This window comes from Trachinotus anak, unplaced genomic scaffold, assembly GCF_046630095.1.
Source record: "Trachinotus anak isolate AG129_WGS33_773 ecotype Australia unplaced genomic scaffold, CSIRO_AGI_Tana_v1 ptg000015l, whole genome shotgun sequence".
Taxonomy (NCBI): domain Eukaryota; kingdom Metazoa; phylum Chordata; class Actinopteri; order Carangiformes; family Carangidae; genus Trachinotus; species Trachinotus anak.
Genome location: NW_027273866.1, coordinates 2,722,519 through 2,737,427, shown reverse-complemented (window position 1 = coordinate 2,737,427; position 14,909 = coordinate 2,722,519). Strand labels below are relative to the sequence as shown.

The 14,909-nt window shown below is 42.4% G+C and overlaps 1 protein-coding gene across 7 annotated transcripts in view; it reads left to right on the top strand.

The window, feature by feature from the left end:
- esrrb (estrogen-related receptor beta) overlaps positions 1–14,909 on the top strand; it is a 46,986-nt gene that overhangs the window by 9,612 nt on the left and 22,465 nt on the right. For 5 of the 7 annotated variants that reach the window (XM_071498530.1, XM_071498531.1, XM_071498533.1 and 2 more), the window contains 2 exons: positions 8,383–8,792; positions 14,688–14,813. In XM_071498530.1, the coding sequence (XP_071354631.1) occupies positions 8,383–8,792; positions 14,688–14,813 (536 nt within the window). The remainder of the gene's footprint in view (positions 1–8,382; positions 8,793–14,687; positions 14,814–14,909) is intronic. The other 2 variants (XM_071498527.1, XM_071498529.1) reach the window with 1 other exon arrangement.

The following is a 14,909-nucleotide window of genomic DNA, read 5'->3' as shown; positions in this document are numbered from 1 at the left end:
TAAGGCTTGTACATTCAAACACAGTCTGCAGTTGTTTGTAATAAAGCTCTGGGGCCTGGCATCATCAACTGTTGAACACTGTTAAATTAAAAAGACTGATGCAGTGTGCACACTTAGCAGTGTTATGGGTGTGTCTTTGAGAGAGAGAGAGAGAGACAGAGAGAGAGAGAGTAGTAGCCCAAGGGAAGTAGATGTAACCAATAACCAGCCATTAACATAGCAGTGTGCAAAAAGCCAGCCATCATAGGCCTAGTTTCTCTGTGCTGAACAGCAATTTCTATTGACGTATTTGTTTCTCTTGACCCATGTCAAATATGCATTACTCATATTACTGAGGTAGCAAAAATTCTGTCATTTGAAATTTTATGTGACTCAAACAGTAAATGAAGTGCTTGAAATCCTTTTTCTAGAAATCAGAACTGGACGGTCTTCAAAGCTAAACATGATTAATAAATATTTGGCAGTGTGAAGATAATAATTAATCAGTTTTGCAAAGGCCTTTGAATTTTCTTTCTAACAGGATTAACTGTGCTCTACAATTCAAGGACTAATACAGCATTAAAACTCTGTATTATTACTTTAGACAGTAATTTGTTTTTCTTGTTTTTTTTACTTTTTTAAAAGAGAGACATTTATGTCATTTTAAATCAGGATCAGCGTTGTCCGATGCAAATGTGAAAGTGAAGTGACAATGAAATAGCAACTCGGCCTCTGACTCTCTATTTCAAAAAATGTTTTTCATTAGAGACTAAATTAATTTATCTCATGTCTCATAAAACCTCTATCAGACATGTTTCCTAACATCTTTGGAATACAATAATTTCACCTGTTAACTGACAGTGTGTCTGTGTGTGTGTGTGTGTGTGTGTGTGTGTGTGTGTGTGTGTGTGTGTGTGTGTGTGTGTGTGTGTGTGTGTGTGTGTGTGTGTGTGTGTGTGTGTTTGTGTCTGTGTGTGAACCCTCCTGCTTTCTTGTCTGTCTTCAAATTATATGACTTTGTGCTTATGTGTGTATTTGCCTGTTGGTCACAAACTATGCTCGCATTAAAATGCCTCCTTGTGACACCACCCCTACAGCACTAAGTGTGATCCAATGATCACATTGAGTAGCTGGTTGTTGAAGCTGCCACTTGGAGAGTCCCTCCCTTCCTCCCAGTACATCCGGTGACACCAGACGTGGTGAAGACTGAAATGTTTAGATTGCCCCCCTGAAGGAGACGCATTAATTCAGGAGATATCCCCAAAGTTTAATTATTCCTGAATGGTGTGGTGGTGGTGGATACTACCGTATAAATCAGTTAGGCCCACCCGCCTTTTTATTACCAGCACTATTTATGGGGAATGTGTGGCAGCTGGTGGAGATGAGCCTGTAAAAAGCTAGAGGCTATTGCTATGACTATGTCAGACATAGTCATAGCAATAGTGTTTTGAGCATCATCAGTTTATTTTGGAGCTGTGTAAATTGTATGTTTAAAACTACATTTTTAATGTGAGGAAATCAAGCTAAATTTTTAACTTGATCATGTTGCATCATGCACATTATTATAAACTTACTGATGCGTCGTGATTACACACTGACTGTGTGCCTGTGCAAATATTTACACATCTGATTGCGTTCGAATTATCCCGGACACCTGATAAACCTGCTAATTTTGGCCTCTTAATTTAGCCTTTTATATTTGTGTATGTGTGTGCATGTGCTTGCATGTGTGTTTGTCTGTTTATATTTGGCTCTTCCTCTGATGAAGAGGATAATTTATGGAGGCAGGATGGGCTCTTTGTTTTAAGCAGGTAGAGCTCCCCCCTAAACAAGAACAGCCTATCAGAAGAAGATTAATGAAGTAATTTCATGCATGGCTCTATGTCTCCGTCCCCCTGTACGCACAGTCACTGTGTCTAAACCTGTGATTTACACTGGACTGTGTTAAATAGCCTTAACCCTTTATGATAATATTTCTTTCTGTTTACAATACACATGCGCATACACTGCGAATATCCCTTACCTTTCTCTTGGGTCTCCTATCTCTGACAGTTTGTTTCACAAATATCTAGACAGTGAACAGTGACGCATGACTTCCACTCATATTTAATTTCGCTCCTTTTTTTTTCTTCTTTTTTTTTTTGCTCAAGTTTCCATCATTCATATTTTATAATCCCCCCTCTTTATTTTACATAAGGAACCCTACTGAGAGTACGTGAGAGATGTGCTGTGGTTGATATCTGCTGGCTTTCCATATAATTTATGGCAGTTAAACAAAACCTGTCCTCAAAAAGCTTTTGTAACATGAAACAGAATTTTTATTACCTATTCTTACAGTATTAGTCTGGACAGGACAGACAATGTTTAGGAGCATGTTACCAAGATTTTTCTTTTAATTGAAACAACAAAATTTGATCTAGGATCTGATCTAGATATTTATAAATTTACAGTAACCTACAAATTCAAGGAAGATCATGACTTAGAAGCAGTATTATCTCATGATATACAGTCACATTGCATTAACAGCAATAGTGAAACAGTGTCTTGGTAAACATTTATCTATGATATGTCACAGAATCTGTGTAATTGGCGATAATTTTACAAAAGATGTGACTCAAACATACACTGACGGCTTGTGCTGCTTTATTGAGTGCTTAAAGTGCAATCAGTCTCACACTGAATGCACGATATGTTTTATAGGCAAGCAAGAATAAACAACACACACCGACTTTTTAGCAAAATGTACACACGCTCCATCATTCAAATGTTGTTATAAAGTAGAGTTGAACTGTCAGAAAGCAGAACACTTTAGAGTTAAAACATCTGAGGTAAAGGACAGATCCACCGGTGCCTTGGTTTTCAAGAAGATGTATTGTGATATTGGTGCCAGTGTATCGATAACGTATCACACAACACCAGGTTGTGTCTGATGTCATTACACACACCAGTTTTCCTGTGACTAGCTTTGCATGAGACTTTTACTACACAAAACGTCTCCAGTCAGAAGCAGTTTTTTCCAGTACTGGACTTTAATTGCTTTTGCTAGATATCAAGAGCCATTGTAAATTTATGTTGTTAAATTATACCATGGCCTTGCCACATAATGGATGTAATGGAAACTAATCTTTTCTAATGAAAAGGCAGAATTAGAAATTTGATCCCAAATGTACTGCACGGCAGGCTCGACTTATCACTGAACTTCTTTTTTACATACAGTATGATGAGCTGGCCTGTTCTGCAGGGAGCTTCCCCATTGGGTCTATTGTTAACTCTTTGCACGCTGTACTGGGAAGTTTAGACAACCGACCACTCTCTCACATCCCCAACTGACAGTAGCTCTATCATTAGCCATTTGTCTCTCTCTAAACATCCTGAACTCAGCCCCTTGTAAGAACTAGATCTGCCCAGCGCGGCCCAGACAGTTTACGTCAGACAAACAGCAGCGCCTGTATCACAAGAGGCCCTCTCTTTCCTGCCAGCAGCATTTCTAGAACAGGAAGGAGTGGGGGGGGGGAGGAATCAATAGATGTGATCTGCTTCTTGGCCAGCGCTATCTTGTGGTTCCGCTGGAGCATGGGGCTCAAGTTGTTGTAGTGGAGTGAGCTCATGGCTTTATAGAGACAGTGACATCGCTTTGGAGCAGCTAAATATAATCCTCTGCTGGAGACTGAAAAACTTAATTGCCCAGGCCACAGAGCAGCATGGTCCCCCCAAGTGGTAACCCTGCACGAGCCCCTAGCCTATAGACTATTGATCTGGGGCCCTCGCTCTCCGTTGGTACGATGAGCATCGCTCTCTCTGTCTCTTCTCTCTCTCTCTTTCCCTCATGTATCACTTACTTTCTCTTTTCCTGTTTTTCTGTCTCCTCAACTTCCCTTTTGTTTGCCTCTGTAGATCTGCACATCATAAATCTCTGTCAGCTTCTCCTGAGTGTCTGGCATATCTGTTAATAAAGAGGGCCCCTCCCCTCCTTTCAGGTCCACCCCCTCCGCTCCCTCTCTCTGCCAGAGCAGGACTAATGAATGAGAAACTCCAAAATTAGGGGCCTCTCCCTCGTAGATTAGAATGGGTCCCTATGGAGTGCCGGGCTTGCCTCCAACCAAACCACAGCCATCAACCCCCCTACTCCCCCAACCCCCCACCCCCATATTTCCATCTTTCATATTCTGTCTGCAACACAAACACAAGCTCAGACCTATGAGGACATAAGCCTGTGCAGCGTTGGTAAAGACACACACACTCATGCCCATTGCCCCATGAGTCTGGCCCCTAATTCCCCTGATGGTCATTAACCTGGAAACAGACAGAGAGGCGTCCTCTATATTTCAACTAAGTGTGTTTTGGAATCTCTATTCACTTCCTTTCTCCCAAGGGCCACCCCAACCTCTCCCTGAGCCCCAGTCCTTTTTTCATTTACATTTCCCCCTGTGAGAACACACACTGAGCACCCTCGGTGGCAGACAAGCTACTGTATGTATTTCTGTGCCTGCAGTTGGGCTGTGCAGATTTTCCAGCATGATCTTCGCTCTCCCAAATATGAGTCCCTGGCTGTGTGTCGGAGCGGTAAGAGGTGGCAGTGGCCCCTGGAGGAGAGGTCAGTGTGGCAGCTGCCAGTGGGCTCTGGCTGTGGCGGGGAGGCTGAGCCGGGCTGAGAGGAGGTCTGTCAGGAGCTAATTGAGTTCGTCCTACCAGCGCTGACTCTGGGGCCAGTGGCTTATCAGGCCACATCGCCTGGGGCTCTCCAGACAGATCTGCCCCTACTGGGGCATCTGATATCACCATCACCCTGCCTGCAGATGTCAACCCCCACCTCCACCACCCACCCTTTCCCTTCCACTTACCCAGTCTGATCAGGTAGCAGGGATGTGACACCCAGGGATGAGGTTAGCAAATGTTATAAAATGGGGTTTTTGGCATCTGGTGGCCTTGAGAGTGAAAAGGACATCAGGAATTTACTCACTGTTTGAGTTGAGCCTCTAGCACAGGTTTGTGCTGAATGTTCATGATTTACACATGAAACAGGGAGAGAGCTGTAGTCACCCAGGGAACAGCGGACAGCATCTGTATCTTCCTGAAGCAGGAAGCTCTCAGCAGGAATACTTACAAATTGGCTCAATTAGATCCTGAATGTTCTGCATTTTTACGACAGTGTCATCCAGTGTTGAGAGTGTCGCTTGCAGGCGAGGGAAGTATTGAGACGTGACGGAATGAGTGCTCCTCTGTTCTCCTCTCGGAAGTCAAGGAACAGAAAGTGTGAGATGAGCCTTCAGATCATTAGGCCAGCTAATCCTGGTCACAGCAGCACCAGTGGAATGATATTAGGGATCTGAAATGCTGTTAGGAGGGCCAGTTGGAATCAGATTAAAACCAAACTGTGCAGTGTGCTTTTGTGGGCCCATAACCCACTACTCAGCATGAATTTTGATCGGTACAAAGGGAACAAAAGGAGGAGGAACAGAGAGTAAAAGAGAGAGAGGGAGATACTGTATCTTAGACGAGCGCTGCTCCTTTGGTCAGCCAGGCAGCAGAATTTTAAATGCTGTTACCTTGAGGAAGGAAGTAAGACAGAACTATAGATTTTACAGCATCAAGTCTCAGTTAGTTCAGCAGACCCTTTCCTGTCTGCTCCAGTGTGTGTAGCACACAAGCTAATTAGCACCTGCCCCACATATTGAATTATTTATCAGAACTATTGCTGCTGTCAAACTATTTAATGTTCATAATTCATTTTCCCATACAATGGTATTTATAGATTTAAATTGGACCTGTCCCATTAGAGATTACGAATATTTATAGAAATATTTTAGACTATTTGATTAATATGCCAGGTTCAAGTGGTTAGTATTCCCTCAGTATCATTAATCAATATATGCAGGCTTGTTAAAAACATAAGCATAGCAGTGGTATAATGTGTCATAGCAGAATGAGTTAAGGGGATTCTAGCCGGCACATTTATTATAAATGACCACATTGAGCTGGAGGGGAAACAGTTAAGACACTTATGCAATTATGCTAAGTGTCACCCTGAAGATGGCCTTTGAACCGGGGTTAAGCTTACTCTGAATTTGTGAAATAAAAGCTAAATGGAGCCATCTTGTGCTCCTGCGTTTTAATATATAGCCTTTAATAAGCCAAGTGCAGGTGCCCTATCGCACAGGTGCACATATCCATCTGAAACAGAGAACATAAAGCAGATGAACACAGAGCCGTGCATTAATTTATGGGGATGCAATCTGCATTCATTATCAAGAGCGGCAAGTTCTATTTTAGAGAGGCATGAAATGGATTCACTTTTTCAATTTCTGTCTGCAAGGACGTTTAAGAGTACAAGTGGATCATTTCTGAATGAACTCCTACAATTCCTCCACTAATATTAAAATATTGTATGCTTTGTTTAAATTTAGAGTAACTGAAGGAAAACTGTATCGGACAGCATTTTGCGTAGTAGAACAGTAGTTGTGTATTAGTTTTATATAGTGGAGGCTTTATATCGCAAGAAGAATTCCAGGAGTGCTCAGGGCTTATTCCACAAGGTCAACGGTTTTAACAGGGGGCATTTTTTATTATTTATTTTAGCAGTTAACCTTTTTGTGAATTTCCAGAAGTGGTAGGCACCTGGAGCTCCGATGAATATACATGACAGCAGGGAGGGAAACCCGGGAATGAGATTTAATTTGACACGCTGACCCCCATCTCCACGGGCCCAGGAAGCCAGGGTGAGAAAATAAGGTTGACCCACTGACCCCTGGGCCTGAACCCCTCCGTCACCCACCCTCACAATTAAATCAGCCTCAGAGAGCAAGAGGCAGTCCGGCCGACATATAGGGGACACAGCGACGGCCTCTCTTTCCCTGTTTCCTCTGAAGCACTCTGAGACAGACCGCTATCGTCCAATCAGGCAGATAGAGCCCAGCGGGGAACATCCCCCTCTCTCAGAGCTGATGGTAAACTGACATGTCAAATATGTAAACATTACCATTAGTTGGCAATATGCTAATGGAACTAATGTGCTAAGGCACAACTTGGGCTGTCTAGCTGCCACTCACTAGGAGCCCCCGTGTCTGCATTTGCATAAGCCATGCAAGGCTCAATTTTGTTAATGCAGGCAAGTGCAGGTGACCTTTCACCCCTTCCCTGGTACCTAATGCAAAGGGGTGTGTGTATATGTAAGTGTGTGACCTCGCCTTGACCCTAAGAGGTCACTATGGCTACATGGCATCCCCAATACATTGAGTTATCCATCTCCTCTACCAGTCCACTTCTTCAGTTCACTGTATTTGCTGACAGAAAAATGAGTTGAACACGTCTAAGATAAGTTTTTACCCCCGTTGTTCTCCCCGTGCAATTTCAAGTTAAAGGTTATAGAGCAAGACTGAAATAGATTTATGTGGGCAAGGAAGACTTCAGAGTGCATTTTGTGGCTGCAGCCAAAAGGCTGCACTTTAGTCTGCACACGTTACAGCATCAGATTGCATGTACTCCAAAATACAGTTATTAGGCAGACAGTGAAAAAGTCAATATCTTGCCATCATGTTTCCTTTTGGTTGACTGCTGACTCAAGGAGACAAGCCAAGGTCCACTCTGCTCTCTAAGCTATGGAGATGCCCCTGTCTTGATGTGCTCTTTGTGTGTGTTTGTGTGTGTTTGTGTGTGTGTGCGTGCACTTGTGTGTTAAGTTATTTGAGTGCTCTCTCTCTTCTTCTCTCTGTCCCTCTGTCTCTCATTCTCTTTCACTTTGCTTTCTCTTTGCCTGTGTGTATTTATTGTGTGCGTGCTGTACATGTGTGTATTTGTACACTGAAGCACTTTTGCAGCTGCCATGGTGTGTGGCTAATGAGGCACTTACAGGAGGATCCTCCACCTGGTTCACTGGTTTATAGGAAAGGTTAGCAACAGAAAATTGGAAAGACTTAAAAACACAGACACATGACAACAGTAGATATGCAAAACATTTAAATGTGTTTTGGTAAATAAATATGGACTGTTTGACCACATGAAACCTACTTAATATCTCCTGTCTTTTCTGTCGCTTGTCCTTTTGTAGAAATTGCACATTTATTTTAAAAACATCTTTTTCACCAAAAATGATTTGAAAAATATTTAAGCAATCCTCAGATGTTTAATGTGGAATATAAGCAGTATGTTAAGGTGCATTGTTTGCTCTAGAAAATTTTACATAATGTCTGATTAAAGGAAAAGAGCTTTTGTGTTGTAATTGTTGTGAACTGCCATATAATCATTATATTTTGCACTTAATGTCAATCAGGCATTTCTGTCATGCCACTGGTTGATGAGATTAATTTCTACCCTTTGAAGACCTCTGCTAATCATCTTCCTCTTCTCTTTCTCTTCCCTTTCCCATCAACCCTCCCCCCATTGTGTCTCACCCCATACCTCACCCAGGCTGCTGAATAGAATGGCCGCTGATGACCGGCATCTACCCTCCAGTTGTGGGTCCTACATCAAGACGGAGCCATCCAGTCCCTCCTCGGTCATCGACACGGTCAGCCACCACAGCCCCAGCGGCAACTCAGACGCCAGTGGTGGCTATGTCAGTGCTATGAATAGCCACTCCAACGGCCTGGACTCTCCACCTATGTTCACCCCCAGTGGGCTCGGGGCTGGCACCTGCCGCAAGCGTTATGACGACTGCTCCAGTACCATCATGGAGGACTCGTCCATAAAGTGCGAATACATGTTGAACTCCCTCCCCAAGAGGCTGTGCCTGGTCTGTGGAGATATAGCCTCGGGGTATCACTATGGGGTGGCCTCTTGTGAGGCCTGCAAAGCCTTTTTTAAAAGGACGATACAAGGTATTTTTCCTCCTCTCACCTCCCCCCAACAAACACTCAATACCAGTTATTTCATCCCATGTCGCTGCATCACTAGACACAGTAACACTCTCCATACAAGACACCTTTGGCCTCACAACAACACTGAAGCGTACTCAGTCCAAGCAATTCACTATGTAAAAAAAAATCACTGGAGTGTGGAAGATGTGTTCTCAGGAGAATAGCAACCTCCACAAAAAATCTTGTTTTTTTTTTCTTTATTTATTTAATTACAATGCACAATATTTAACTGTGAGAGGAATATTAACAAACATGGAACTCATTAACTGATTATCAAATAAGTCCGCATTTAAAAAATGTTTATGCTGTCTTAAAAGAAACAGAAAGCAGAGGATTAAATTGACACAGGACAGATGACGAGTGAGATTGTGATGATCATCTGTCATGGTTGGTGGTGTATGGTGGACATGACATCATCACTCAGAGGTCAGATTTGGTGGAGTGCAGGGTCTCTTTGCCCAGATGCTTTGGGGGGTCTCAGAGAATGTGCTTTATTATTCCCATCCTGTTTTGTGTTTGTGTGTCTGTGAGCGTGAGTGAGTGTGTGTCTGGGGACTAGGGTGCGATTGGCTATCTGCAAGGCATGATGTATCACAGCTTCTCATTAGAGAGGCAATGAAAGGCCCCCCTCTGTGAAACTGTGCGCTCTGCTCCAGATTAATCAGGAAGACTGAGATATTGTCGAGCCTGGAAAAAAAAAAACTGCACAACAGGCACAGCTGCCCAGGTCTAAGCTCTGTCGGCTTAGTGGTGGAATACATGCAGTGGAAAACCTAGATAAAATATGTAAAATGAGCCAAAGGGTTGGGGTATGGTGAAGTGAGATGATTAAGAGTGGAAGAAAAAATAGGAATTTGATATTTAAACTGAATGAGTTGAACATCTTTTATCCATTGCTTTCAGTAAATTTTAATCAACAAATGATTGCGGGCATCATATGGAGAGCAGGCTGTGTGTCTTGATATCAGGTGTTGATTTTGGACTTTACAGCCATATCAGCTTTAGACAGTCTATGTACCTTTTGCAGGCAAACAAAAGCATTAGGCCAAATCCTCCTGTTTACCCATGCTGCCATCAGCAATCCTGTCTATTGACAAAAGATGAACATTTTCTCTCAAGTAACATAACTGGGCTTTTGTCCGCTAACTGAAAGTACACTGACGGCAACACAATGGAACAGAAAGAGGCGTCTTAAGTAGAGCAATGGCCCAAACAATTAAGAGGAAGGTACATGGAAAAAAATGAAAGCTCCTCTTTTTTCCCCGCTCACTTTGCATTGTCGATTTGAAATCCCTCTCTTTCTCTTCTTGGAGGGCTGCCTGTAATGGAGCTAATCTGCCGTCGTTTGTCCGAGCCACAGGAGTTTTGTCAATAACAATCAGCGTTTGGAAAGTGTAATTAAGGCCGAGGCTTTTCATTAGGAAGAAGGGAGGGGGCCGTCTCTAGGGACAGGCATGCCAATTAGAAACTCAGGCACGCGTCGCCGGGTAATTTCAGGGAAAGGAGGGGAAAAAAAACCCAGGACTTCTTTAGATTGGAGAGGGACCCTGCTGCTCTTTCAGAGGAGAGGAGGAGAGGCTTAATGGCATAATAATCAGACAGGGGTCCCAGGCAGAGAAGGCAGGAGGACGCAGGGACTTTTTGGGGGAGGTGAAAGCCTTCCCGAAATGATAAAAGAAACACATGCAGTATTGCTGGAGGAAAATAGAGGCAGTAAATAGCGGGATGTAGAGCCCTTGAAAGAATGAGAGGGTGCCGTTGATGAGAACTGATTAATTAAAGGAATAACGAGGCAGTCAAGGGTGGAGTGTGAGACGGCCCTCTCTAATGAGAAGAAAACAAAGGAGCTGTCTTTTCCAGCCCTTTATCACATTGTTCTATAGCACTTAGGGCAAACTAAGCTAAGTTAATGTTAACCATGTTCATGACAGTTTCTTTATCACCTTGTGCTCACCTTGTGTAACTCTGTATTTCTTTTTTGATATAGCAGCTAATTCTAAATGGGACATTTGTAGTTGTTTTTAATGATTTGATATTAATATGTAGTCTTTTGCTTTTTTGTATTTAAAATATTTTGACTGAGTATACAATTGTAGGCATTAATTCACTGAGTGATCCTTGTTATCTTTGCATCCGCTTCACCTCCCCCTCTGGCCTGCACTTCTTCAGCTGATGCTTCTACCTTTTCAGCAGAAGTGGATGGAAAATCCATCTTCTGTCACCTGTTCATCCAGTGAAAAGCCCCTTGAACTCTTACGTGGAGATAGTTACATTAGTCAAGGCCAGGCCCAAATGAATGTCAGCCTGGATCTCCATCCATCCCAGAACTACCCCTTTTCTCATTGCTCCCTAATCATCCCCACATCCCGGCACCTCACGTGCCCCACCAATCAAAAACATAAATCTCTTATTGAACTGTGTTTTCTTCCCATTTTGAACTCAAGTGTAAAATTGCTTGAAAAACCAACTGAACTCAGTGGCCCTCTTTTATATGAAGTAATAGACCTTGACAGTAAGCCTGTAAAAGTCAGTTTAGATTTTGATGAGAAATACCTGCCATTTTACTGTAATTTACTTACAAGACCTGACTTTCCCCTCTGTGCCCTGGCATGGGTCCTGAAAAGCCATAAAATAGATTGAGACAGATACTTATCAAGAGAAGAAGGAGGGAAATCTTTTTCTTCCCCCTTCACTCTGTAATGTTATTGGTAACCATACCATAACCTCTCTAAAGACAGATAAACCCGAGAATGGCCCTCGGGTTAAAGGGGTTCCCGCCAGTATGCTTCATTTCTGAAAGTGAAACTCACCATACTATTACTCTACCAGCCTGGATTTCCAGACGTCATTTATGAATGGCAAGATTGTTGTAAAAGGTTTTATAAATTCACCCCTTTAAATGCATCGTTTGAATCTACTGTAACCAGAAATCCCTTTTTAAATCAGTACTCATGTGTCTCTCTATTTAGACGCTGTTCAAGGGCTGTGTTGCTAATGTAGATAGTTTCTGTATTCTGTTCAGCGTCACAAGGACTGTCATATTCAGCTCATTCCAATTTAGTTCATTTCAGTCAATGAAGTTGAATTCAGGAAAAATGCTTCCTTCATCCCTTAAAACTAAAAACGGCTACAAACAATGTCATTCATAAATACAAGTAAGAGATAACAATGGCTGCATTATTCAGTAATAATGGTGCACAGGTTAAAGAGCTAAATAAAATCTAAATAACTATTATTACATTTTTGTTGAACAATTACATTCACGGGCTAATTAGAAATCAACCATACAAATTGCAGGTATATTTAACATATGGTATAACTAAAACGTTCGACATAATGATGTCTGAATATAATTGAAGTTATAGGCTTGTTATTGCTGTGGCTACAAACATTGAATAGCGTAGATATTACAGTAACTTAAATTTAGCCGTTTTCTAGTGTATTAAAAATCCTGCAATCAGTTTAGGTGTCATAGCAAGTTCCACTCTTGAATTTTTTTATTTTTGGCAGTGGGGCTACACTTTTGTTTACATTTGGATCGTGGTTTATTCCTAAAGTGTTCTTGAGGACTTCACTTCCTTTATATGCATGTCAGTGAAAACATAAGGCCACAGCTTATTGTCATTTTAGATCGGCCAAGAGGCATTAGGCATGTTATGAGGTGGGACTTACTATGTGTGTACACCGATACTGAAACACTCCCTCTCCTAAATATAAACCAAATGTAGAGTTGAAAAATTAGTTAATCCACCTTTCACTCTTCATTGAGCTATGAGAAGCCCCCTCTGACAGAACATCAGACGTACTGGGGGCTTGACAGGACAGGTGGACACAGTAGCGCAGCAGTGTGTGAGCGTATGTTTGTTTTTGTTTCTGGGGTGTGCGATACCAAAGGACTAACTCTCTTAGTTAGCCACCAGGTGTGGTCTGTGCACATGTCCCCGGCACCCCTGTGAAAGGGAAGGGAGGGGAGGGGGAGAGAAAAATACCCCCATAAACAAAGCGTCCTCAGGGACACACAGGGTCAGCTGTGCAAGCAAACCCGCAACATAGCATGTGTGCACGTGTCCTGGCAATATGCTGTTTTTTTGAAATGATATAATGAAGTGGGAAAAAAAAAGATTTGCAATCAAAATCAAATCATTTTTTAAATGTATTTAGTACTTTAAATCCCGGCAAATTGCTGATTGGTTAGTGCATAATGTGGACACAAACCAAAAAGGCCTCTGTGAATTGATTCCAGCGCAGGGTGGCACTGATTGCCTCCTCCCAGCATATGGGAAATGGGCAGGATTATTATGGTCTGGTTCTGCTATGACAACAGAGAAAACAGACAGAGGAAAGACAATCACAGCTCATCAGCCGCTTCCCTCACACCTTTATTTACCCCAATCCCAAAGAGATGAGGAGAATTAGCATAATGATTTCTAACCCAGATATAAGGAGGAATTTCTAATTATTTATAACATCTTGGGACCCTCCACTTGATCTGTCCAATAATGTTAACATAATTGCATAAGTTGTCAAAGGGTGTTGGAGGGCTAGTGGAGGAACGCCAGTGGAATATTACACAGCCTTCTGTCTCTCTGTACAGGAATATGAAGTGAGGGTCAGAGCTGTGGAGCATCTATGGGATGTTGGAAGGCAATCCTAATGTGTTTGTGTGTGCATGGAGTTTTACTGTCAGACAACACACTGAAATATGTAAAGATGCTTTATCTTTTAAAGGGAATGCTGCATCTGTTTATCTAGCAGTTTCAACAGAAAATGACATACTGTTTACTATACGTATTTTAGTTGATGAAAAGTGTATTTTGGGAATTATGGTGATTAAATAAAATTTTTACATCACTCAATAATCAGTTTCTGTACCATACTGACAAAGACATAAACTCTGGGTTAAAAGAAAAGTTTGGACAAATACCAATGTCAAAAGCTTTAAAGCTAAAAGCCCATTCAAAATGAGGATAATTCAGATTCCTAGGCTGAAGCAACCATTACACTGATACCCTTTATTGAAACCCCTTGAACATAGTAAAATGTAGGGAATCAGACAGAAGCGGAGGAATTGCCTCACATATACTGCCCTTTCTTTTGCTAATGCTAGAGTAGAGCAGAACCGACTCTTTTATTGTGTGGCAATGAAACTCTTTTTCATTGCTCCGTCCTGGAATCAGATGCTGCAGTTGAATAATGCATAAGGCCTCTTGCCTGTACACTATGTAAATAGTCAACAATGGCAACAGTGGTAACAACAGGTTTGGGTCTGCTGCAGTATTATGTAAAGTGGTCAGGGGCAGCATGTCTGGCTCTCTAGCCTGCTATTGAGGCAGTGGCAGGCCCCTCTGAGCACAGGGGGACGTGGCCTGCGCCCAGGGCCCGGAGGGGACACGTACAGAATTAATGAGGCCAATTTAGTGTTGGACCAGGATGGTGTCTACTGATGGGTCCTGAAGGACTGTTGTATCTTTGCTTCCACCGTCCGCCCCCAACCCTTTACCTCTTACCCCAGCCCCTCCTACTGCCGTGGCCGCCAGGAAGGTACTGTATTCTCTGGAGGACACCTGAGCCACCTGCACACTACAGAAATGGATTCTTTAGGAATCTGTATGATTAACAAATGCCCGTGCATGGTTAGCAAAAGATGATTTATTAAAGACCATCTGATAGCACAGAGAGTACACGCTGGTGTTTGTTATATCAGTAGCAGCAGTGCCCAATTTAGCACCGGTTTCTCTGGTGAAATACCTCTACCTCATGTAGTGGCTAACATTTTACTTTGAATTGTAATGCTTTAGGACTTGATTTGTTTTGCTGGTGCCAACCTGGGTTTCTTCTTCTTCTTCTTCTTCTCAGGTAACATAGAATACAGCTGTCCCGCCACAAATGAGTGTGAGATCACAAAACGAAGACGCAAATCATGTCAGGCTTGTCGCTTCATGAAATGCCTCAAAGTGGGGATGCTCAAAGAAGGTAAGAAGAGTAAGAACATTTTTATTATTCCTGCACCCACAAGATACACATACAGCACCTTATTTGATTTTGGTATAGTAACACATTTATGCAAAAATGACACCT